Source organism: Xiphias gladius, chromosome 15 (genome assembly GCF_016859285.1).
Source record: "Xiphias gladius isolate SHS-SW01 ecotype Sanya breed wild chromosome 15, ASM1685928v1, whole genome shotgun sequence".
In the NCBI taxonomy this organism is placed as follows: Eukaryota; Metazoa; Chordata; class Actinopteri; order Istiophoriformes; family Xiphiidae; genus Xiphias; species Xiphias gladius.
In genome coordinates, this window is record NC_053414.1 from 4,934,505 (window position 1) to 4,958,212 (window position 23,708).

General features: G+C 44.8%; 1 protein-coding gene across 1 annotated transcript in view; it reads left to right on the forward strand.

Moving 5' to 3' along the window:
• slit1b (slit homolog 1b (Drosophila)) overlaps positions 1 to 23,708 on the forward strand; it is a 67,416-nt gene that overhangs the window by 29,702 nt on the left and 14,006 nt on the right. The window contains exons 5-25 of the mRNA XM_040145984.1: positions 6,606 to 6,677; positions 6,922 to 6,993; positions 7,117 to 7,188; positions 7,571 to 7,734; positions 7,830 to 7,977; positions 9,216 to 9,287; positions 12,417 to 12,488; positions 12,847 to 12,918; positions 13,686 to 13,829; positions 13,933 to 14,096; positions 15,422 to 15,445; positions 15,771 to 15,915; positions 16,827 to 16,901; positions 17,192 to 17,335; positions 18,071 to 18,214; positions 18,310 to 18,476; positions 18,717 to 18,855; positions 19,225 to 19,293; positions 20,402 to 20,473; positions 21,118 to 21,189; positions 21,433 to 21,504. Of these exons, the coding sequence (XP_040001918.1) occupies positions 6,606 to 6,677; positions 6,922 to 6,993; positions 7,117 to 7,188; positions 7,571 to 7,734; positions 7,830 to 7,977; positions 9,216 to 9,287; positions 12,417 to 12,488; positions 12,847 to 12,918; positions 13,686 to 13,829; positions 13,933 to 14,096; positions 15,422 to 15,445; positions 15,771 to 15,915; positions 16,827 to 16,901; positions 17,192 to 17,335; positions 18,071 to 18,214; positions 18,310 to 18,476; positions 18,717 to 18,855; positions 19,225 to 19,293; positions 20,402 to 20,473; positions 21,118 to 21,189; positions 21,433 to 21,504 (2,175 nt within the window). The remainder of the gene's footprint in view (positions 1 to 6,605; positions 6,678 to 6,921; positions 6,994 to 7,116; positions 7,189 to 7,570; positions 7,735 to 7,829; positions 7,978 to 9,215; positions 9,288 to 12,416; positions 12,489 to 12,846; positions 12,919 to 13,685; positions 13,830 to 13,932; positions 14,097 to 15,421; positions 15,446 to 15,770; positions 15,916 to 16,826; positions 16,902 to 17,191; positions 17,336 to 18,070; positions 18,215 to 18,309; positions 18,477 to 18,716; positions 18,856 to 19,224; positions 19,294 to 20,401; positions 20,474 to 21,117; positions 21,190 to 21,432; positions 21,505 to 23,708) is intronic.

Sequence of the window (23,708 nt, forward strand, 5' to 3'; positions counted from 1 at the left end):
ATGAACTGCCCCTTTAATAAAGTGCCATTTGCCCTTTTTATTTGAAGGGTTGTATCCTGTAAAAAAAACCCTAGAAAAACTGATTTAAAACACTATTGTTTACACTTAGCCACATACTATTTGTGACTCACTCAGCAAGATCACAAATTGACTGACTGCGTTATTCTTGGTTTTTGTAAGTCATTTGTAAATCTGGGTTGGCCCTGCTCCGTTCCAGAGGTTGGTAGCAATTCACCTGAAGCTGTCTGTTTACTGCCTAAGAAGGGAAGAATATAACTTATATCAGGGTACATGCTGGTTAGTGGTCCGATACGGGGGCTCTGGTTTTTTTCCAAATTTAATATGTGCACTCCACGCTGCCGGGAACTTGGTGAAATCATCGGTGGGTCGTTTGACGGGCAGTTTGAGGGGGGTCACGACGCCTGATTAAACACCCCAACGATCATCGTTCTGGCTCTCGGACGATTTGATGGATTTTTTTGTCGGCTGTCTGCAGCTTGAGCAGAACCATGGTCCGGTTTCCCAAATGGCTGCTATTAAGAGATCCGTTACAAGCGAGCTTGTTTTAATATTATTGGAGGAGTATTTTACATGCGGTTGCGTCTGTGGCTCCATATTATTATTATTTTTTTATTACTTACTGCTCATGATAGAATTTGCCCAACATAATGCTGCCATTCTGTCTTTCTTATCATCATTGTCCCCGACGCAGCCATCACTTTTCAGTAAACTTTACTGGAGCTGTCTCTGGACGAAACCGACCAGGTGGTTCCGTGTTTACGTTCAGTGTGAGGTCTGGTCAACATGAGCATGAGAGTCGCAGTGTGAATTAGTTAACGTTACGGGCAAGATCGATACAACTGCAGCGTCTGACCAGCTTTACTTGTACAGTTAAGCAGTTCGGCGACGGCGATAACAGTTTAACTCGCTAACAACTACTGCTCAACCTAACATCCAAGCATGAATGACTTGACTATGAAAACAGAGTTACAAAATGCTTTTACATGGGAAGACTGTAATGTTGCGCTGAGAGGGGATCAGATCAACACTACGACGGCCTGCTGCGTCCTCCACGTGTTGGAATCCCAGGAGCGACTTTCTTCCTGCTGCTTTATACAAGACAGGAAGAATGGCGGATGGTTTCAGTGTAATCTCATCCTCAGTTGGGACCCTTTAGAGGCTACTTTCTGCAGAGGGCACTTTGACGTAGCTGCAGTTGGGGAGGAGTAAAGATCGCAGGTGCGTCTTGGTGAGACGGAGGTGGTTTGAGCCATCGGATCCGTCTCTCATGTTTCTTGATTGCAGTTACAGTTTTGGCCTTCTTTGATAGCCATCCAGTGCAAATGAGGTGCAAATGCAGTTGGGGTGACCGGGGTGCAAATGGGCTGTGACTTCAATGACACGCTGAGTTGTGACGGGACGTTTCTTTCTGATAATCAGAATATAGACTTAAAAGATGTTAATATCAAGAACAACAGATTGAAAAAACGAAACACAAAATGGGAAAGAGCAGGAAAGGTCACCGACCGGATCAACAGTTAAAACAAGCGCAAGCACTAGTGACTGGGAACAACCGAATGTGTGCACGAATGCCTCTTCGACCAGTCAGATTGCTTGACTACCACTGACCCTAGTTGAGAGAGATGGATGGACGGTGAGGTGACGAGGGAAAAGATGAGTAGGAAACGAGTGGGAAAGTTTACCTTTCTCACCCTCCTCTGTGAGCAGAGAGGGAGGGACGGAGGGAGGAGGAGGATATTGGAACGACAGGAGAGGCGGCGGAACAATGAGAGGATGAAGAGGAGGGGAGGATGGACACGGACACAACGGATGACAGAACAGATCAGAACATGAATAGAGGAGATAGCAGGACAGAGAGCAAATATCATGAGACTACGTACTATCAACACACACACACACACACACACACACACACATCCAGCTGTGACCAGTCTGTTTCCCTCCAGTAAACATCATATCCAGCCTCCTGGTGTCCTGGTAACAGATGTCTTGGTAACCTGATGGGAAAGCATCTTTAATACTCGTGTTGTGTATATATAGGTGTGTGTGTGTGTGTGTGTGTGTGTGTGTGTGTGTGTGTGTGTGTGTGTGTGTGTGTGTGGGCTTGGTTTTATATCCCGGTGGGGACTTAAAACCGAATACACACCAGTTATTGGGGACTCTCCTCCTTTTCCCTTCCTGCATTTTTTTGTGGGTTAAGATTTGGTTCTAGGGTTCAGGGTGAGGGGCTGGGGAATGCAGTATGTCAATGAGTTGTCACCACGGCAACGGTGGAACAAACGTACGTGTGTGTGTGTGTTTGTGTTTGTGTGAACATGAGAGAGAGAGCTGTCTATTAATACTCCTCAGCGGATGTATTTATGAATATGAAGTATTGAGGGGTGTATGTGTACATACAGTTAGATAGATTTCCCATCTGACCTCTTACTGTTATTGATTATTACTTTATTCTTATACTCATTGTTTATGTTATTTATGTCATGAAAACCCATGTTGAACAGATGTTGAAGCAGAGCCACAAGACTCTGCAGCTTCACCCCCGTTTTTCATCCTCTTTAACTTTTTTTTTTTTTTTTTACACCAGGTTCCTCATTAATCAGGTGTGTTTTATTCAACTGGGCACATGGTTTATGTACGTTGTCATTTTTCATTGTCATGTCGTCTTGACATTGTGGTATACTCTTGATTTAACACCAATAGCTAATAATGATCGTGTTTTAGTTTGACTGTAGACTTGGGAGGGATGGAGAAGGGACATTTACGTAACTTTTACTTACAGGAATGTACCTGTGGCAGTTTTTTTTTTTTGCTATGTTGCATTTATTGTATAGTGACGGCAGCGACAGAGACAAGAAATACAGGGAGGGAGAGAGAGCGAGAGAGAGAGAGAGGAGTATGACTTGCAACAAATAACCAAGGGGGTTGTGGTAATAGGGTATGTACAGTAGATCAGGATGCCCTGTACTGATGTTCTTGAATTGTTTCGATATTTCTTATATGTAAAATTGTCTGTAATAAATTGCACAAATATGGAACCATATCAAAACAATACCCATTTTGCTTGCATACCGAGTAATTCCTGTGTCAGGACTCCCCAGAGCTTTTCACTGTGGACAACCATGTCATAAGAAATACAAGAAAAACACCTTATGAAACGAAACTCGAGAAGGAAGGAAAGCGGGGGAAAGGATAATCAGGCACAACTTCACATAGCAAAGGCCGTCCACCGACCAGAGAGCAGAGTGTATCTGCCGGGCAGTCAGGCAGCTTATTGCTGTCAAGCTGGCCTCAGTTTATTTGAAAGTCTCCAAGGCCTGCGTGGAAAAAAGGCAGCCCTCTCATGTGTTGCAATGCGGCGAGGGTGCCAATGCAGACGGCTCTGGCAAAGACACGGACGACAAGTTCAGTCCGGCTCACCTTTCGCTGAAACACGACGTCATCCGGCAAGGTGCTGCAGCGGCCAATTACATAAATGCAAGCACGCATTCCTGCTAGATTACGTCGCTACATGAGCACTGTTTAACTTGCAATTGTCTCGACAAAAGACAGAATAATTGCTACTGTGATAACTTCCCAAGTCCCGTCTTGGGGAGTTGTAAACCTCCGTGCAGAGGTGTGCCGCCTGACAAGCCTTCAAACTCATGGATCTGTTACTTAATTTGATTTAGTTCAGCTGGTCCTGCCCAGTGCTCCCTGTGCTCAAACACACGCAAGTCTGAGTCTTTACTGCGTCGTTACCTCCTTCCCTCACCTAACAGCAACTTTCTGAGACTTGGAGCTTGCTTCGGGTGGCTAATCCATCACGGTTACTGTAACATCACATTTTGTTTCGTGTATTCAAGGCTACTGCAAGCTATTGTTCCGTTAAACTGCTGATTCAAACTCAAATGTAAAGGAAATGCATTGAAAGCACGTTGTTTAAAACTTCCAGCTGTATTTCTTGAGGATCAGTTTAAGCTCTGCAAACTTTGTGTCTCCTCTTTTTGATGCTGACACGCTGCTGTGTTGGCAGCAGCGTAGCCGAGCTCTGTCCTGTTCCTTTTTCGTGTTGTAGAGAAATAACTTATTTATGAAGAACAGAACTGAAGTCCTTTTAACAATATTGGTTTTCCGCTGCTCATATCCATGGTTGGGTACAGAGCTTAGCGGCAGCGAACGGAGAAGGACGGACAGACAGAAATAAAGGATTAGTCTGCTTCACTGGCTTTCAGCTCTCTCTGAGATGAAGCAGGAAAACTGCACGAACAACTGGACTTCATCTCTTTTCTCCTGTCTCTATCGAACCCCCATTTCTCTCTCTCTCTGAATGATCACAGCAGGCCTTCTCTTCTGCTCCAACTCTTTGCACAGTCTTGCTGTTGGCTTTTTTTCTTCTCTCTTCTCTCTCTCTGACTCGTATTCGGTCTCTAACTTTCCTTTTTCCCTCTCTAAATTCTGTTCATCCATCAATCCATCCACTGTTCGCCGGGTCTGCCGGATGAGATGCCGAACCACTTTCTTTTCACCCTATAATTTACTGTATGTCCTCGCTTTTCCCCGTATCAATCTCCATGTCCTGCACCACCCCGCGCTCTTTCACTCTGTCCATCCATCAGCCTTGCCTCTTTTTGACCATTCCATCACTCTGTATATCGCTCACCACCTCCTTTACTGGTTGTTTCATGCCACTGCTGAGCTTTCTCCCTCAACAAACGTATTCATCCCTCTGCTTTCATCACAGTCCTCAGTGTCTAGTTTTTTTTTTCTTTGTTTTTTTTTGGGTTTGTGTAGTTTGGCTTCATCTGGGTTTTATCCTGGTGATGCATTTTATCACGGGCTGACTTGCTGCTGTTAACCACTGACCTCTCCATGATACTTCCTCTGGTCTGGCCACACAGAAGAAACCTCCGGCTTTCCACTGAACCTTCAACAGAAGCAGAGCTGTAACTGACAGAAGACTGAATACATCAAGTGACTGAGTGTGGCTTGACAATAGTGCCAAGCCTATAGCCATGGTAATGGCTTTGCAAGGCTGTAATGCGCGATATAGGCATAAAATAAATTAGTGGGTGGAAGAAAAATGGAGAGACAACTTCCTTTCCTGTAACCCCTACATGAGCAGTACTTGGGGAACTCAGACTGCTCTGTGCCAGCTTCTTGGATCCATACCACAGATGGGGTGAACAAAAGTAAAGTTTGTAGCAAGGTTGACACCGGAGGGGGGGGGGACCTATTGTTACCAGAGGCGTAATATCCCAGACCGGACTCGTGAGACTCTGCTGTATATCACCAAACTCTGCTCACTTTCCTCAGTCTAAGCCTTCAGCCTCAGCTGTAGGCTCAGCTATGCTCTGAGCTGAATTAGAAGTAAGTGGGCGTTTCCTCTGCCGTCATGCTCTCGGGTTTGACCCAGACGTTAATGGAGTGTGTCTGAGGTCCTCAATGGGCAGCCAAAGATGATGTACATCCTCCCCTGTGGCTTATCTGTAACACACACACATGCAGACAGACACACACATTTTTTTATCCCTTTATTTTTGCTTTTATCAGTTGGGCTCTGTTGTTGTTGCTACCGTTCATTTTTCCTTTCCTACACCGTCTTTCTAGCGGTAACATTGCATCTCGTCCTCCTTTTTGTCGATAGTGAAGCCGGCCTGTTGTAGTACATGTGACCCTCTCTGGGGGGATGAGCGATCTGGCCGCCCCCCCCAGGCTCCTCCAGGCTGGAGGGGAAAAAAACCACATTAAGATAAAGAGGATCTGCTGTTTAGATTCATATCAAACTAGCTGGCAATGGTGCGGAACAGCCTGAACGCTATGAGACTGATAGGGGGTAAAGGCTGCAGGAGGACCCAGAGTTTACCGGCAGGGATATTAAGCTCTGACACAAGGTTTTGAAATGCTCTAAATTAATATGAAGTTTAGATGTGTGACTGCAGTTTCTTTTTCAAATTGTTTTAAATGTTTCTTATTCCCAGTGAGTCATTTGGCTTTAACAGATGGAGAAGAAGATGTGGAAGCCTTCTTTTAGTCACTCTGCTTTAGTGGCATCAGCAGTACCAAACCACAGTATATCCAAAGCATCACTGAACTAGAAAATGGCCGCTGCCAAGGCCCGTGTCAAACAACACACATCAGACTTCATGGAAGAGGAGAAAAATAAAAAATCAAATTCATAGTAAATGATCTGGATCAGCCGCAAAATGTAGGGGGTTCTACCCTGGGCCATGCCCCATCCGTCCACCGAGTTTGGCCCAAATCGGTCCGGTGCTTTTGGCTTGATCCTGCTGGCAAACAGACAGACAGACAAACAAACCAACAACAAACAGACATGGGTGCTCACATAACCGGAGGTTACTACAGATCAGGAGAAAAAGTGGAATTCATGAGTAAGAAAATAGAAACCATTTGTCTTGCGTAGTGACTGTGTGTCAACATGTCTCTCTCAAGGCTTTTTGGGCTATGAGCTGCTGGTAGGACAGAAACATGTGCGACCAAAGCATATTTTAGCTATTGATTGCAGATACATTCGGAACAAGCCAACAGTGTGTCGAGTCGGTGATCTCTCAACAGCGGGTTTTTCTCCCTGTTTCTCTGTTTTCCAGGGACCTGAGTGAAAATGCCATCCAGGCCATCCCAAGGAGGGCCTTCAGAGGAGCCACGGACCTCAAAAACCTGTGCGTGACAGTTGTAGTACACAGAGACACACACGCACACAGCAGAGATTAGAAACTGATGGATACAGTGGCGATGATGATACAATCTGCTAATGCAACCATGAACGTCACAAACACAATCAAAAGATCCAGTTTGTGCAGGAACACTCACATCAGCTGCTCCAATGTGCTTGAACATAACTAAACCTGCGTGGAAGGAGTCGTGTAAAGTTGTGTTGGTGATCTTTTTCTTTTTTTTTACCAGTCAGCTGGATAAAAACCATATCAGCTGTATCGAGGAGGGGGCGTTTAGAGCCCTGCGATCTCTAGAAGTGCTGTGAGTATTCTGAAAAATCAATTTAGATACAGGAATATGCTGCATTCCCTCACGGTGATATTATCCCGGCACCTGATAGACTCCTCCGTTTCAAATCCGTTCCCGTGTCTGCCTCTCTCCCAGCACACTGAACAACAACAACATCAGCAGCATTCCCGTCTCCAGTTTCAACCACATGCCGAAGCTCCGCACCTTGTAAGTGCTCCAGCTCCTTTCACTACATTACCCAGAATGCTGGAGGTTTCTCTCTGGCTGGAAGAACACAGCCAGATACTTAACTATACCTGTGTTTTATTTTTCTACCTCTTTAATTTTTTTTCCTACTTCTCTCCGTCCTTCCTTATTTCCTCCTTTTTCCTTCTTTTTTCTCTTTCCATCCTCTTTCCCTTGCTCGCTCCTTTTCTCCTCCTTTCCTCTCCCCTGCAATACCTCCTTACTTATTCTTTTCCTCCTCCTCATTTGGTCTCACCCGTTCGTCCCTTCCGTCCCGCTTTCCGTCTCTCCCTTTCCTGCCTCTCGTTTGTCTTCCCTCTTCACCTTGATCTCCCTTTCTGCCCCTCCCTCCTTCTCTTCCCAGTCGTCTCCACTCTAACTCTCTGCGTTGTGACTGTCACCTGGCCTGGCTGTCCCCGTGGCTGCGGCAGCGGCCGGCGTTGGGCCTCTACACCCAGTGCAGCTCTCCTCCCACGCTCAGGGGCCTCAACCTCGCCGAGCTGCGCAAGAGTGACTTTGCCTGCTCAGGTACAGCAGCTCAGCGTCGGTCAACGCGCTAACCTAGGTCCAAGTCCGGGGGGTGGAGTGGAGGTTTTTCAGCAGCTTTTCCTCTTTGTCTTCAGGCCACGGCGGCAGTGCCTTCGTTCAGCCCTGCAGCCTGGCGTCCGGCTCCTGTCCCCCGATGTGTTCCTGCAGCAACAACATTGTGGACTGTCGAGGAAGGGGCCTCACTGCCATCCCCGCCCACCTCCCTGAGGCCATGACTGAGATGTGAGTCCCCTGGCAGAAAAAGTTGTGAATGTAGACTCATAAATAACACGGATTTGACTATTTTGTATTCGGATGAAGCAACAAGGAAAAAGTCTCCGAGAACATACATCAATATCTACAGCATCTAAAGTTTCTTACCATGCCCAGCATTGGCTGCTGGTCATATCAGACCAAGTAAAGATATAGCAGCAAAACCTCCGCACGGTTGTGTTTTGCAACAGCGCGTAAAATTCCTAATGAATCCATCTCTTTCCGAGAGGAAGATTATTTAATGTCATTCTTTGTCACCTTAAATGAAGGCCCCAACGATTCTACTACAAGGAAAGAACCAAACTCAGAATACAACGAATGCGATACCTTTATATCTTGGAAAAGGAGGAGTGCAGCATTACTTATATAACTGTGCTGGTTCCTCGTGTGCTCTCCAGCTACTTTTAATATGAAAAACATTGAAACCTGCCCCGACTGAAAACACAGTGGTTTTCGGGGGCACTTAAACAGACACTCTCTTAAACCTGCTGCACTTCAGCTTGTGGCTCACATTCGGTAGCGTGACGGGGGCCGTTGATCACAGCGGGTGGTAACTTGGAAAAGAATCTAATAAATAGATTTTACAGGCCATTACATGTACTTTACACTTAGGCCAACACATCAGTTGTTCTGATGTGCGATCCCGCATTAAAGGCTCCGCACGCTTGTCCCCGCTGCAGCACGGAGATATGAACTCATGTCTGCTGGCAGAGGAGGAAACCGCCGCGGGGGCTGAGCGGTAGCAGCCGGGCTGCGGCGTGCTGGCCTGTTGCAAAACCGCGTAGAAAAAAATTCTTGAACTTTTTCGCCGGGAAATTTTCAGTATTGCCCGCCCGTAGAATCAAGCTTGGTAATGAATAATTCATTAATAGTAATCTGATATCGGCGCAAGGACGGTGCCAAAACAATGAGGAATCTGTAGGAATACGTACGAGGAAACATCAGGAGGAGAAGCAACCTCTACATTGTTTTAATCAAACAACTCATATCTTACGTTTTCTGTGACACATTTAAAAAAGTGTTTTTAGAACTGATGTTGCATGTTGACGGCTCTTTGGATAGTCTGAGTGGAAACTGCAGACGGGCCTGCTGATGGAAGCAACAACACGCTGGCAGCTGTGCTGTGGTGTGTAACTACCTACAGGAGGCAAACTGTGAAGCTCTGTCTGTCTCTGTCTGACCGTGTCTCTGTCTCTCTCTCTCTCCAGTCGACTGGAGCAGAATGGCATCAAGTCGGTTCCTCCAGGCGCCTTCACCTCCTACAAGAAGCTTCGACGGATGTGAGTCCTCCGAACAAAGCACTGCTTCATGGTGCAGTTTCAGAGTTACGCTTCAAAATATCACCTCGGGTTGACGTAACACTGAATGTTTTCTATTAAATGTGAAATATTTAATACAAGACAACGATGATTTAATCCAAGGTCAAGTTAAAAAAAAAATTTTTTTTAAATCTGTGGGAGAGGATACGCTGGATACGCTGAATAGATTTTGTATCCAATCTGGCCGGGGGAAGCTTCCTTATCCCCCGACAGCAGGAGGACGTGTCTGGGGAGAAGAACATCTGGTTCACCTGCTGCCAACAAGAAATGGCAATAAATGAATGGGATGGAAAAGAAGTTATGAGATGTCCTGAAATCAGAAATTCACGGAAGGAGCAGATGTCACGTCTCTGTTCAGATTCCAAGGGATTTTTCAGTCTCGCTCAGTTTTAAAGTTAGCTCGACCCGGGGAGTTTGCAGTTCTGTGATCGTAATCCAAATCCAGCCGACCCAGCTTCTGTGGCGGAGAACGTGCTGACAGTCCGCTGTTACAGCCGAGCACGTTCACCTTACCGTTCCAGCGCACCCAACAACACACCAGCAGAACGTTATGAAAGGAGACGGATGATTCGCCGCACCGGGCCGCTTTTAATGTAGTCTTAGTGCGTTTCGCTTTACATGCTGTCATTCAGAAAAACAATTAGGTGAACACTCTAAGATTAAGATTGGATTTTCAGAGATTTATTTATTTCCAACTTAAATCCAACCACAGTCTTTTTTGCTGTGATGTTGAGCCTGTTTTTGCTTGAGAAGTTTAACATCAGCACTAAAATCTTTCCTTTAGCTTCAATGATTTGTGGTGCAATTATGATTATCATGACATTAAATGATTAAATAATCATTTTTCTTGAGAGGAAGTAGTCTGAAAGTCAGCTAGACTAACGCCATCTAGCCAGGGAAGCTGTGGTTTTACGGCTCCACCCCCTGAGGTTTACCTCAACCAATGGGACTGCCGTATTTTTACCTCCAGATGGGCAATGCCTCAGAAAATGTTCATGTTCTTAACTCTGATCTGCCAGCTAGACCGCTCTCCTCTTCTTCTGTCTCCACTATTCACTGAGCTGTGGTTTTCCTGCTCGACATAACAAACAGCCCCAGTGGCTTTTCAGCATCGGGGAGCACTTGATTTATGTCAGCCTGCAAAGAGATGCAGTCCCCATCAGAGGCCTTTTAAGGGTCTCGCTTGATGAATCAAGCGTGTATCATTGAGATCTGGTACATACTGTGTGTGCGCTTTGTGTTTCTAAAAAAATCCTTGTTCAACCACAATAATAATGTTCATGACTTTTTGACTTTCTACCCTGTTTTAGTTTTTTTCTTTCTTGCTTACTTTGTGGTTTTGGTTCCATCCACTATTGCTGCTTTTCTCTTCTCTCTTCCTGTGCCCATTTCCATCCTCAGAAATTCTTCCTCTCCGTCTTTGTCTCTCTGGGTTTTCCTTTTCCTCTTAGGCTTATCCTTTTTCCCCTTCTTTGCCCCCTTACATCATCACTATGAAACTGTCCTGAGTGTTAAAGGGGGGTTGATTACATTACCAGGCTGGCTTAAGGGGTTTGTCTTAAAATTCATTTGGACAGTTGAGTGACAGATGTGGCAACAGAGCAAAGATTTTCTAATCTAACATGTTGCGGTCTGGCCTGCCAGACCAAATCAGACACGTCAAAACTTCAACTTGGTCAGCAGAACAGCTCTTTCTCTCTCTCCGAGTCTGCCTTTTACATAAAAAGTTGCCCTCAAGCTCACTTACAGTCCAGTTATGAGGTGGGGTCCCTCCACTTTATAAATTGTATTTATTTGATTTGGTTTGAGGATAAGAAGAATGAACAAGAAAAACATTCCCGCATGTGTGACCCCAGAGAATAACACATGGAAATGTTAGACAAAAAAACTAGAAAATGCACTCAGTAGAGCGCAGACCTCCGCCAAGGCCAGTGTCAAACAACATACGCCAGACTTCAGAGAAAAAAAGTCAAATTTATAGTAAATGAGCCAGATCTGTCCCAAAATTGAATGGGTTCTTCCATGGGCCATGCCCCATCCCTCCACCGAGTTTGGTACAAATGGGTTCAGTACTTTTTGCGTGATCCTGCTGACAAATAAAACAACCAACCAACAGACCAGGTGAACACATGACCTCCTTGTCAGAGGTAACAATGCACCATTAACACTTTCTCACTTCCTTCATTTCAGATTCAGACTTCTATTTTAACAATAAATCACTTAATGTTTATGCCACTTTTGCCAAAAATACAGTTATAAAGGTATTTATGACAATACACATGTAAACAAAGCTATAAAACAATCAGATAATAGTAAAGAAGACATTGTAAAAATAATAAAAGAATCACGAAAACAGAAACAAAAACACAGCATTAAACCAGCCATTAGCTAAGTTAGTAAAATAATAAATGGGTAAGTAAATAAAAAATCACTGAAGCTAAATTGTAAAAGATGAGTTTTAAAGCTGTTTTAGGTTCCCTGATGTCCACAGGCAGCCCATTCAAGAGTCTCCGAGCCATGGAAGCAAAGTCTGGCTCACCTTTGTGACTAAATGTCGACCTTGGAGCGACCAGGAAGGAAGGTCCCTACAGAGCTAAGGGAACAAGCAAGGGGGACGTTGACAGCTCACTAATATGGCGCAAAAGGCCTTGGCATACGAGGATTGGTTTTTAGTTGGGAGTCGAAGTCCCGTCAGCAGAATTTTTAATAAAACAGGAAAGAGATTCTGTAGGAGACAAGAAGGGGAAATAATGAATACATGAGTAACAGTTTCCAGGTTTTTTTTGCAGAGATTAATGATCTAATCTTAGAGATTTTTCCCTGAGTTGATAGAAACGAGAGTGAACTACTGATTTAGTTTGTTTATTAAGGCTCAATTTGCAATCACGGATAACAGTATGATCCCTGCTCCCGATGGGTTACCGTTGAATCGGCACGGAAACCCATGGTATACATCAAAACAAAACTCAAGCATTCTGTACTTCCTTAAATAGAAAGTGTGTCTGTCTGCCGTGACTTAATTTTATGTGTGTGTGTGTGTGTGTGTGTGTGTGTGTGTGTGTGTGTGTGTGTCGCCCCCCACCCCCCCAGAGACCTGAGTAACAACCAGATATCTGAGATTGCTCCAGATGCTTTCCACGGCCTCAGAGCTCTCAACTCACTGTGAGTAACACACACACACACGTCTGAGTGAGTGTTATGAGACTGTCTCTACCAATACGTGTTTACATACAGTATGTCTTTATTATGCCTGTCTATAACTCCATATGGTTCACAGCATGCGTGTGCTTTGTGCAGCCGCTGGTATGAATAATGCAAGAGTGGCGCCTGCTCTCTGTAAACAGAGATTTCCTATGAAATATCAGGGCTTACAAATAGTCACAGCGGGTGGTCTGCGGGTCTGTGTGTATGCATATACTGCATGTGTCTGATCATGGTAACTAGCAACAGACTGATGGAATATATATGAATACAGGGTCTTTTAAAGAAAAGGAAATCCTGAACCCCTCTCTGTGTGCAGGGTTCTGTATGGTAATAAGATCACTGAGCTGCCTGGCGGTGTATTTGATGGCCTGGCCTCACTGGAGCTGCTGTAAGTCCAAACCACAATATACATATACTTTTTTTCCGGACTGACATTTACATTGACTGTTTTTTACATAAATTGATTACAGGTGTCAAATGGCTTGAAAGTGCCCATAATTTGTTGAACTGGGGGATGGAAACTAATGCGTGTTTGTGTGCCTTTTTTTGCTGAGTCAAGCCGATATGAATCTGTTTCTCACGACCTGCTGTGATGTTACTTTTTTTTTTGTTACTCTTAATTATTGATTAATGTTCATCTACTTATTTACCCTGCACTGCATTTCACACGTGGAGCCTTTAGTGGTAATAATTTTAAACCTTACGCGCGGACGCCCAGAGGTTGTGGCTAGAAGCACTGCAGAACCAAGGAACAAAAAGAATGAATGGGCTAAACGCAGGACATATTTCAAGACCATTTTCACTGTTCGGAGTACGGTAAATCAACGTGAGTCCATCCTACAGCTTCTGTGACGAAAAGAACACCACCTCGCTGGATTCAGTTTTAAATATTTCAACATGAAAAACAAGGCTGCAGTTATCAAACTTTAGATGAAGAGTGCACCATGCAGTCGCAGAGTTATGCTTCATTTTATGTCTGGTTGTTCACAGGGGCTGGGAGTCTGGTGAGAAGAGAGTCATGTCATTATCTAAGCACTCCCAAAAGTTTGTTGATTGGTTTTCAGAGGATGTTTCTCAGTTTTATATCTCTCACTGGTTGAGCTTGTGAGATGTCACGTGGCTTTTTATTGCTGATGGTCTCCTGTTGTTCTGCAGGTTGCTGAATGCAAATAAGATCCACTGTATCAGAGCCACGGTGTTCAAAGATTTGGAGAACCTGGCTCTCCTGTCCCTGTACGACAACAAGATCCAGAGTCTGGCCAAAGGCACCTTCAGCTCACTGCACAGCATCCAGACACTGTGAGACAGTAAACAGATACCGTTTTAAGTTCTGTTCTGTTCAGTTCCGTTCCATCCCCCTTTCTAACGTCAGGATGTTTCGCTCCCTGTGATTTCCCATCAGGCACCTGGCCCAGAACCCCTTTGTGTGTGACTGTAATGTGAAGTGGCTGGCCGAATTCCTGCGTTCAAACCCCATAGAGACCAGCGGAGCTCGCTGTGCCAGCCCTCGCCGCCTCGCAAACAAACGCATCGCACAGATCAAGAGCAACAAGTTCCGATGCTCCGGTGAGTGCCACTGTGTTTGTGGGTGTTTGTGAGAGAGGGAAAAAATTAAAGGAAGAATTAAGGAGGGAGTCTGGGTTTGTGAGCTACAGTTGATAGTGTAAGATACTGAACCGCTGCAAAGCTTCCCTCAAGAGATGTATACATGAACATACAGTATATGCAAGAAATATGTGTGTGTATATATATATATATATATATATATATATATATATATATATATATATATATATATATATATATATATATAGATATATATATATATATATATATATATATATATATATATATATATATATATATATATATATATATATATATATATATATATATATATATATATATATATATATATATATATATATATATATAAACACATATATATATATATATGTATATATATATATGTATATATATTAGTTAGTTTTAGTTAGTTAGTGGCATTCTGCTGTCAGACACCAGGACCTCGCTTTTCATAGTATAGAATCCAGACTGTTATATGATGCTTTGTCTAGAAAAGGCAGCTTTTCTCTGATATAAAACATCATAAACCGACCAAATCAAGGTCAGACAAGGATACTAAATACAAGATTATTCCAGGTGGAGAGCTCTGCGATTGGATACTGCTCATCCCCCATGTCAGGCCCCTATCCAGAGTGCTTCAACTATTACTAATTACATTTTGTTTTTGGCTAAGTTGAAATCAAACAGGTTTGACGGCTGCACACAACAAGGACATGTATCAGAACCACTCAAGGCCGTCCATGCAACTCAGAGTTTTTCTCTCAAATCTAAAAACTTGAGATGGCAAATTTATTTTGTGTAGCTTCCTTAATAATAATGTGTTTTATGTATTCTTAGAATATCAGCTTTATCAACAAGTTTTTCATTCTGCATAATACTTTTGGAACTTGAGGGGCCACAAAGGGACTGAAGGAAAAAGCGTGTTTATTAGAGTGTGTGACAACAAGACAAGAAGGAAGCAAATTAATCTGGTAGACTGTAACCCGATGCCTGAACTACAAGCTCCCAACCATTTTCATCTCCCGCTCGATGCCCATCTGTGGAGCCAGTGTGTGAAGCCAGCCTCTGGCCAGTGAAGCCATGGCAGGCTCTCTGATCACCATATCAACCGCTCCATGCAGTTTGAGTCCACTGCCAGGCCTGGAAAACTGCACGCAGGTCGACACAAACAAGGATTGTTTCATGCCTCCAGGAGACAGTGTGTGTGTGTGTGTGTGTGTGTGTGTGTCACTGTTTGTTCCTTTGAAGCTTCCAAACCTTTTGACTTGACATGGTTTTTCTCTCTTCTTTTTTTTTCATGACAGCCAAAGAGCAGTACCATATCCCAGGTGATCATGTGTGTTTGTATGTAAATTTTGTGTATTTGTGTGTCTTGTACGTAACTTATTAATTGTCCTGATGCTGCACCAATAATGCTGCAGTCACAGGGGTAGAACAGCTCTGTAGTTTCAATTCTGATCATTTGAAAAAAACAGAAATACTTCTGTCTGTCTCCGTCTACATAGATAGATAACTTAAGAGCTATGTCTAGCAGTTTGACCCACACAAGTCCATCTGTTTGTCCTGTGTGTGTGTGTGTGTGTGTGTGTGTGTGTGTGTGTGTGTGTGTGTGTGTGTGTGTGTGTGTGTGTGTGTGTGTGTGTGTGTGTCCAGGCACTGAAGACAGACGTCAGAGCTACGAGTGTAACAGTAAGCCGGTGTGTCCCGCTAAATGTCGCTGTGAGGCAAATGTGGTCGACTGCTCCAACCTCCGCCTCACAAAGTTCCCTGAACACCTGCCCTCCTCCACTGAAGAGCTGTGAGAGACACACACACACACACACACACACACACACACACACTCCCATAAGCACGCACAGGTCACATGTACACTCTACACGAGAGTCCAACCGATACTTCCAGTTGGCTGGAAGCGAGAACACCTGTGCAGGACCTTAAAGAGAGCAGGATATTTTTGTACAGTTTCCCAGTATAGAAAATTAAAATTAACCATAATAATAATAAATATAAATAATAGCAGGTAAAACAATATTATTTAGATACCGAATCAAGAAAAGGAAGTTAAAATTTGCATAAAAATAGAGTTCATAAAACATTTATTGCTGCAGTTTATAGTACGACAGCATCTGCCACTGAATCATTTAGTCTATGAGATATCAGAGGATAGTGAAAAGTTCCCAGAGCCCAAGATGACCTCTTTAATCTTCTTATTTTTTCAGACAAACTGTCCAAAATATTCAATCTGCAGTGATATGAAACAGAGAATAGCATCAAATTCTCACATCTGAGAAAATGGAGCCAGAAATCGACACTTTTGCCTGACAAATCAATAAAAAACCAATAAATTGATGATCAAAATGTTTGCTCGACTTTTCTTTCTATCAACATCGATATATTTAGTATAAGCCAATATCAGCTGATGATACTGGAATTGCTGATATATCAGGCTGGCTCCAGTAAACACTGTTAAAATGTGGAATAGTCTGTTTGAGTCAGTCAGTGATAATGATTACACTACGAAGCATACACACACACACACACACGCTGTGCACAGCTACTTTATGGATATCCGTGTTGACATGTGTGTATGGACCCATAGCGCATGGATGCACACCCACTGGACAAACACACACATTCCAAACCGAGTCTTCTGCTAATGATTTTTTTTTTTTTTTTTTTCTTCATGTCTGCGCTCTGTGACCATCCCAGGCGTCTCAACAACAACGACCTCTCCGTGCTGGAGGCCACCGGAGCCTTCAAGGGCCTGACGCAGCTCAAGAAAATGTAGGTCGCTCAGAAAACTTCTCAACAGTGACGATCTCTTGACAATCATCAAAAGAAACGCGTCTCAGAGATCTCGTTGTCTGGCCTCGTTTCACAATTAACCTCCCATGTAAAAAGAAAACTAGCAATGTCTTACAGTAACGAGGGAACGTATAATTGATTAATTTCACCACTGGAAAACACTTCTCCGATTGTTGGGCTGGTTGCCAGTCAACCAGGTCGGCTTCCACCACGTGACAAAGGCCGTTGAGAACATTTGTTATCGTGTGTTTCCTCCTCTCTCCGTCCAGTAACTTGAGCAACAACAAGATCTCAGATATTGAGGACGGAGCGTTTGAAGGTGCCTCCTCGGTGGTGGAGCTTCACCTGACGGCCAATCACCTGGAGTCTGTCAGGGGCAGCATGTTCAGAGGCGTGGAGGGACTACGCATGCTGTGAGTTCGCTTCTTACCCGTCACGATGCCTTTTGTAACGGCAGGGGCAGAGAGAATGCGCTGTGAGTAATGTAGCAGAATTAAAATCCCCAAGACTTCGGCCAGGCAGGTAAGACCGAGGGACAAATACGAATGACCCCCCTAGGTCAAAGAGTCAAGTTTAAGCTCATTGTTACTCATCCAAACAAAGGCATAGAGCTGGAAAAAATCTAAAATGGTATAACATGGACAAAATAACCAGACGGGACTCAACAACAACAAGTGATAAAACAAGCCAGTCACTGAGTAACCTTGATGGAAAAAACACAACAGCGACTGCACGTCATCTCAGGTGATAATTTAAGAAGGTACTTATAAAGTTATCCTACCAACGACATGTAGTTGGGAGAGCAAACCCTGAAACTACCTAAAAACCTAAGAATGACCAGAATAATCAGTTTTAACTATGAGCACTGACTCCCTCAGGAAGAGTGGTTATCACGGTGCGATTGGAGAGTAGTAAGAAGTCATTTTCTCAAAGAAAATATCAGCTTGCTAAAATTACAGTTAAGTATTGGTACAGATTTTTCATAGAAATGTTAATTAAAATGGAATCAGTGGCTGTCGGGGATGTAGAGAAACTAAAGAGTGATGGCAGTGAGCTGAAGGTAATGGCCTGAAAGCAGCAGTATAGTCCTTTAAGCTCTGGAGCAATCAAATCTGAATGTGTGTGTGTGTGTGTGTGTGTGTGTGTAGGATGCTGAGGAACAACAAGATCAGCTGTATCCATAACGGCAGCTTCACGGGGCTGACCAGCGTCCGGCTGCTCTCCCTCTACGACAACCAGCTGAGCACCATCCTGCCCGGAGCCTTCGACACTCTGCCCAACCTATCGACGCTGTCAGTGACGCGCTCGCGCAGACGCACACACATGGCCCCTGTTGTTTCTTTGCCGCCCTCTTCATCCCCTACTCTTCATCTTTTCGCTCCGCCAGGAACCTGCTGGCCAATCCTTTCAACTGTGACTGCCGTCTGTCTTGGTTCGGGGCTTGGCTTCGGAGCAGACGGATAGTGACGGGGAATCCCCGCTGCCAGGGCCCCGCCTTCCTCCGAGAGATCCCGCTGCAGGACGTGGCCGTGCCCGACTTCCGCTGCGAGGACGGTACGATGCCCGCACTCAAATATGAATGCAAATGTACCAGGGCGGGAGAATAATCGGAGGAGTCGAACGCTAAAACAGATTGCCTCAACCTACGGAGGGGCATGTAGACAGAAGTGACACGTTTACATGTTTGATACCTTAAAATCGCCTTTGACAACCACATCGCGTTAAATGTCACCTCTTCACATCCGCCTTGACCAACCATGCAGTGAAGCCCCGTCTTCCCCTCTGTCTGGTCAGGCTCCGTGCTGGAGGACAGCAGCTGTGCTCCTGGGCCTCAGTGTCCCAGCCAGTGTACCTGTATGGAAACGGTGGTCCGCTGCAGCAACAAACACCTACAGGCTCTGCCCCGGGGGCTGCCCCGCAACGTCACCGAGCTGTGAGTCCGTGAATATTATTACACGGCCGCTGCAGCAGTAGACGACGTAACAGTAATTATCTTATCAGCAGTGTTTATCTTCCCTGATTAAAAGGCTCTAATCATGATGGATACTATTAAATTATACGTGAAAAACGAATCTATTAATGAGCTGATCGTCTTTCTGCAGTAACCAGGCACTTTACGCAAATGAGGGTTTCCAGTATCACGTAAATTGAACTTAATTCATCCAGGAGAAAGAACACGTTCCTTTTTTAGAGACAGGATTATGTCTGAATCCGTGATACATTATTCAGAAATGAATTGATGATGACGATTGAGAATTTCTTCTAGAAATGCACGATGAGCGTCTCTCTGTCGTCCTCTCAGGTATCTGGACGGAAACCAGTTCACCAGTGTTCCTAAGGAGTTAGCCACCTTCAAATACCTGCAGCTCGTGTAAGGGACTGTCTTCTCACACATGACTTACCCTACTTCTGTCCACACACTGCTGCTCCACTGCCTCTGCTACATTTAGTAAATCTTATCAATGTACGATGCAGTCAGAAAGAATCTGGACGCTGACACGGTTTCTTATCGATTTGTCTTTGTAGCTCAGCACACTGGATTTGAAATGAAACAAACATGAGGACCTCGAGGTTAAAGTGTTGACTCTACGCTTTAATTCCAGGGTTTTCACATCCACGTTGAGTGAACACTGTAGGACTCGTTTGGCCTTTTTTTAAACCAAAGACAACGTAACAGTACAATAATCCTGAACATCCTGACAGGGAAACCAAAGCTGGCCAAGTCCCTCTTAAAACCTGAATCCGTCCGATTTGAGCCTTACCTGCGGAAGCTCAGACCGAGGGCAAAAGGCCCCCGAAACAAGCAGGAAGTGAAGCTGAGGACTGGCAGGGAGTCAGCGGGGAAGGCGCCATCAGTCTGCTGATGCCTGTGGGTCAGAGACTTCGGGTGTCATCAGAACCATATATTAAATACTTTATTGAACTTTTTAAAAATCAGTCACCTACATTTTCCGTCCCCTAAAACTTGGGGACTACTAATAACAAGAGCCACAGTTTCTACAATGTTTATCAGATGTGGATGTAAACACCCTAAACACACAGTAGACCTGGAAGGCAGCACCTTAACCTCGCCCTTGTTGTGTTATCTTGGTTCTTTCTATGAACTCCAGATTTTTTGTGACGTTTATAATGAGGCGTCGATCCAACATTTGTTGGAAAGATACGGGATGCAACGGAGCTCCCCATGCAAATGGTATTTATGAACACATCCAGCAGGGGGAGCTGTGGACTGTGTAGTTAAGTCTGTGCAGGGAAGTCCAGCTCATTCCAACCAGCATCGTACTGTATGTTCATGTAGTAACACACACACACACACACACCAACAAACGTTCACATGTGATCAACTTAACTCACTGATGAGCAGCATGTAAGATCTTCTCATGGGAAAAAGTGTGTGTGTCTCTCTCTCTGTGTGTGTGTGTGTGTGTGTCTGTGTGTGTGTGTGAGTTTTGACCCCGAATTGACTTTTGCCTCTGCAGAGATCTGAGCAACAATAAGATCAGCTCCCTGTCCGATGACTCCTTCTCCAACATGAGCCAGCTCACCACACTGTGAGTCCACACACACAGATTTTCCTCGGTCAAACGTTAAAGCAGGTTCAAGTCCACGCAAAAATAATGTGTGTCAGAAAAGAGGTCAGTTCAATAGAAAATAAACCCCCCCACTGTTTCAACAGGGGCCACCATGCTCACACACTGGGGCATTAGAGTGTCGCCGAACTTGGGTGTTTTCAGTTCCGTGCAACCTATTTTTCTAGTCAACACAGAAATATATAACCCTGCAAACATAACCCTGAGTTACAGTCAAACAAGGGTCCAAAGGTCCATGTGCGTGTGACTTCTTTCTGCCATCAGAAATAACACATACTTGGCGGCTGATGTTAGCCCACGTCGGTACGCTTAAGATAGATATTCCCGCTTCACTGACATCACTGAGTCCGTCTGCCGACAGACTCCAGTGACTTAATGTTGTACTTTCATAAAGTTGGTTCATCTTGAGAGAGAAGACGGATCAATATATATGTTGTGGGCACATTTGAGCAGATTTTTATGTTCCTCGTGTACAAGTGGAACACTTCTTACTTTTGAGCCGTCCTCCGTGAGTCCGAGTGCAGTGCCAAATCTCTGGAGAGCTCTTTCAATGCCGGTGCCAGCTCGGAGTGCACTTTGCCTTATGCTGTGTTTTCTGGTTTCAGGATCCTCAGTTACAACTCGCTGCGCTGTATCCCTCCCCTGGCGCTGGGTGGCCTGCGCTCTCTGAGACTGCTGTGAGCTCACGCACACACACACACACACACACACACACCATACCGTACTTGTCACTGGCCAGAGCCCTTCACTGTCATCCCCTTGTCTTATTGCAACAAGCCATCATCTGTTTTTGGACTTGAAATGTTCCTCTGTTGTTGAGCTGAATGACGCTCGCTGCCTGTCAGAGTCATTCAGGTCTCTGAGTTTTCAGCTTGACCGTTTTTGACCGTTTCTGACCTTCAGCTGCGTTCGTCTTCCAGCTCTCTCCATGGCAACGACATCTCCGAGCTGCAGCAGGGCATCTTCAGCGACGTGGCCTCCCTGTCTCACCTGTAAGCAATCAAATATACGTGTAGTCCACACATACACACACACACGTGCACATTCACATCCACAGCACCAGCTGAGTGTAACGGACAGCAGGGTCTGTCCTCACTGACGGAATGAGGTCTGTGTGTGTGTGTGTGTGTGTATGATGCATGTTCCTTCTCCTGCCTTTATGGCTCCAGTCAGATAGAGTCCAGTTCACAGAGAGTGAATGGTTTCAAGTGGCTGTCTGGTGGATTGAATTAGCTGGAAAAATCCATCCTTTCCCATGGCTTCATTGATCTGAGGCCTTTGTGTGTGTGTGTGTGTGTGTGCGCGCGCGTGTGTGTGTGTGTCTCCCTACATATACAGTATATTCATCTTCAGTCAAGCATGACCCACGTGAATCGATGTGGGGATCTACAGCAAGTGTGGAGGGGGGAGGAGAGGAGAGGGAACGGGGAGATGGATGGTGGAGGGCAGGTTGAAGATGAGGAGGAGGAGGAGGAGGGGAAAGGATGTGAACAGGAAGGTGAAGAGGGGAGGGAGGAAGAATTTTTATTTTCGTCCTGTGAAGCATGACATCATCTCTGAAATGAGAAGCTGCTGACTCCCGGTCCGTCAGGAAAAGGAATCGGGCTGTAAAACGATCCCATGTAACCAATCCTAGCTCTAAAACGGAGTATTTTTTGGCTCTTGAGGTTTCTCTCTGATGGTTTTTAATTGTTTTTACAACAAATTTGGTGTTTAGTGTTCAACATGTCATGGCTTTGTATTTCGTGCCAACAAAAGAAGGTGTGAATTTCTAGGTGTTATTTCAGCGTGAGAGACCAACGGGATCTGAAAATCTCTTTTATTTTGTCCAGTGCAATAAAATAAAGAGCTCAGTATCACCTGCGCAGGTACGTGAAGTTTTTTGATGGTTGGTGTTTGAGGAAAGGAACGTAAGCAAAACCAAAATGAATGACATGTTTCTAAAGTCTTCCTTTAAGGACATTTGAGATTTTTTTTGTCTTGGCTACTATTCCTATTGTTTCCGATCACATTTTACTCACCCAAACGACTGTTGAGAACCTGGGACATGGTGCCATCGCAGCAGCAAGAGGGCAGGAGCGCACGTGTCCCCAACAATCACCCCGTTTAGCCAGGTGACGTCTTTTAAACCACTTACGTGGAGGTGAAAATGAAAGTGAGTGTGCCTGACATGTTTGTCTCAATACCTCACTGAAACCAGGAAGAACTGACTCAGGGATCCTCTCACAAAATCCAATGGGTGTTTGCAGTTGACAGTGGAGAAAATGGAGCAGTGGTTTTGACATTGGCCTGAATGTTCCCTTCCAGATGTGTTTAGTACAACCACCTCTGAGCCCATCTGACTGCTAAACTTCTTTGCCCTGCTGTACTGTGCTCTGGGGATATCTCCACACCCACAGACCTCAGCTACACTCGCTTCACCGCTGTCATCAGAAGCACTAGAAGGGATGAATTAGACCAGGACAAACAGCTTCAACAGCCCTTTAAACTCCGCCCGGGTAAAACTTCCTCGAAGAGTCTCGCGAGTCCACTTGGCCCGACGGGCGGTTAAGGCAAAGACAAGAACCACATACTGAATTCCTGCCGGCGAGATGTTTAGCACAGGAACAGTCAAATCTGACCTGAGAGTGTCGTCCCGCTCGTCGCTTCATCCTGTGCAGCTGCAGATGGAGTTTAATCGACTGAGAAGAAGTGAACAGTCTCTCATCTGACTCTGAGACATCCTGACCTTGCTCTGTGTGTGTGTGTGTGTGTGTGTGTGTGTGTGTGTGTGTGTGTGTGTGTGTGTGTGTGTGTGTGTGTGTGTGTGTGTGTGTGTGTGTGTGTGTGTGTGTGTGTGTTGACTGATATTTGATCCCACATGTGTCTCTGATAATCTTATCAAGTGAAACAATTGATCTGATCTAAATGAATATTATTAGCCTCATGAATGTGTGTGTGTGTGTGTGTGTGTCACTGTCCGAGCAGAGCGGTGAGGTGTAAGAGCGCCACCGTGTGGCTTTGAGAACTGGTGCAGCGCGTGTTGATGCAGGTCGATCGACCTTCCTTCCTTCCTCTGCTTCTCTTTGCCTTCTCTTTCATCTCAGCTCCTTTTCCTTTTTTTTTTCCCTTTTTTTTTTTTTTTTTTTTTTTTTTCTCTCTTTCCCTCTCTCTCTTCTCTTTTGCCATCATTCCCTAAATACTTTCATTGCTTCCT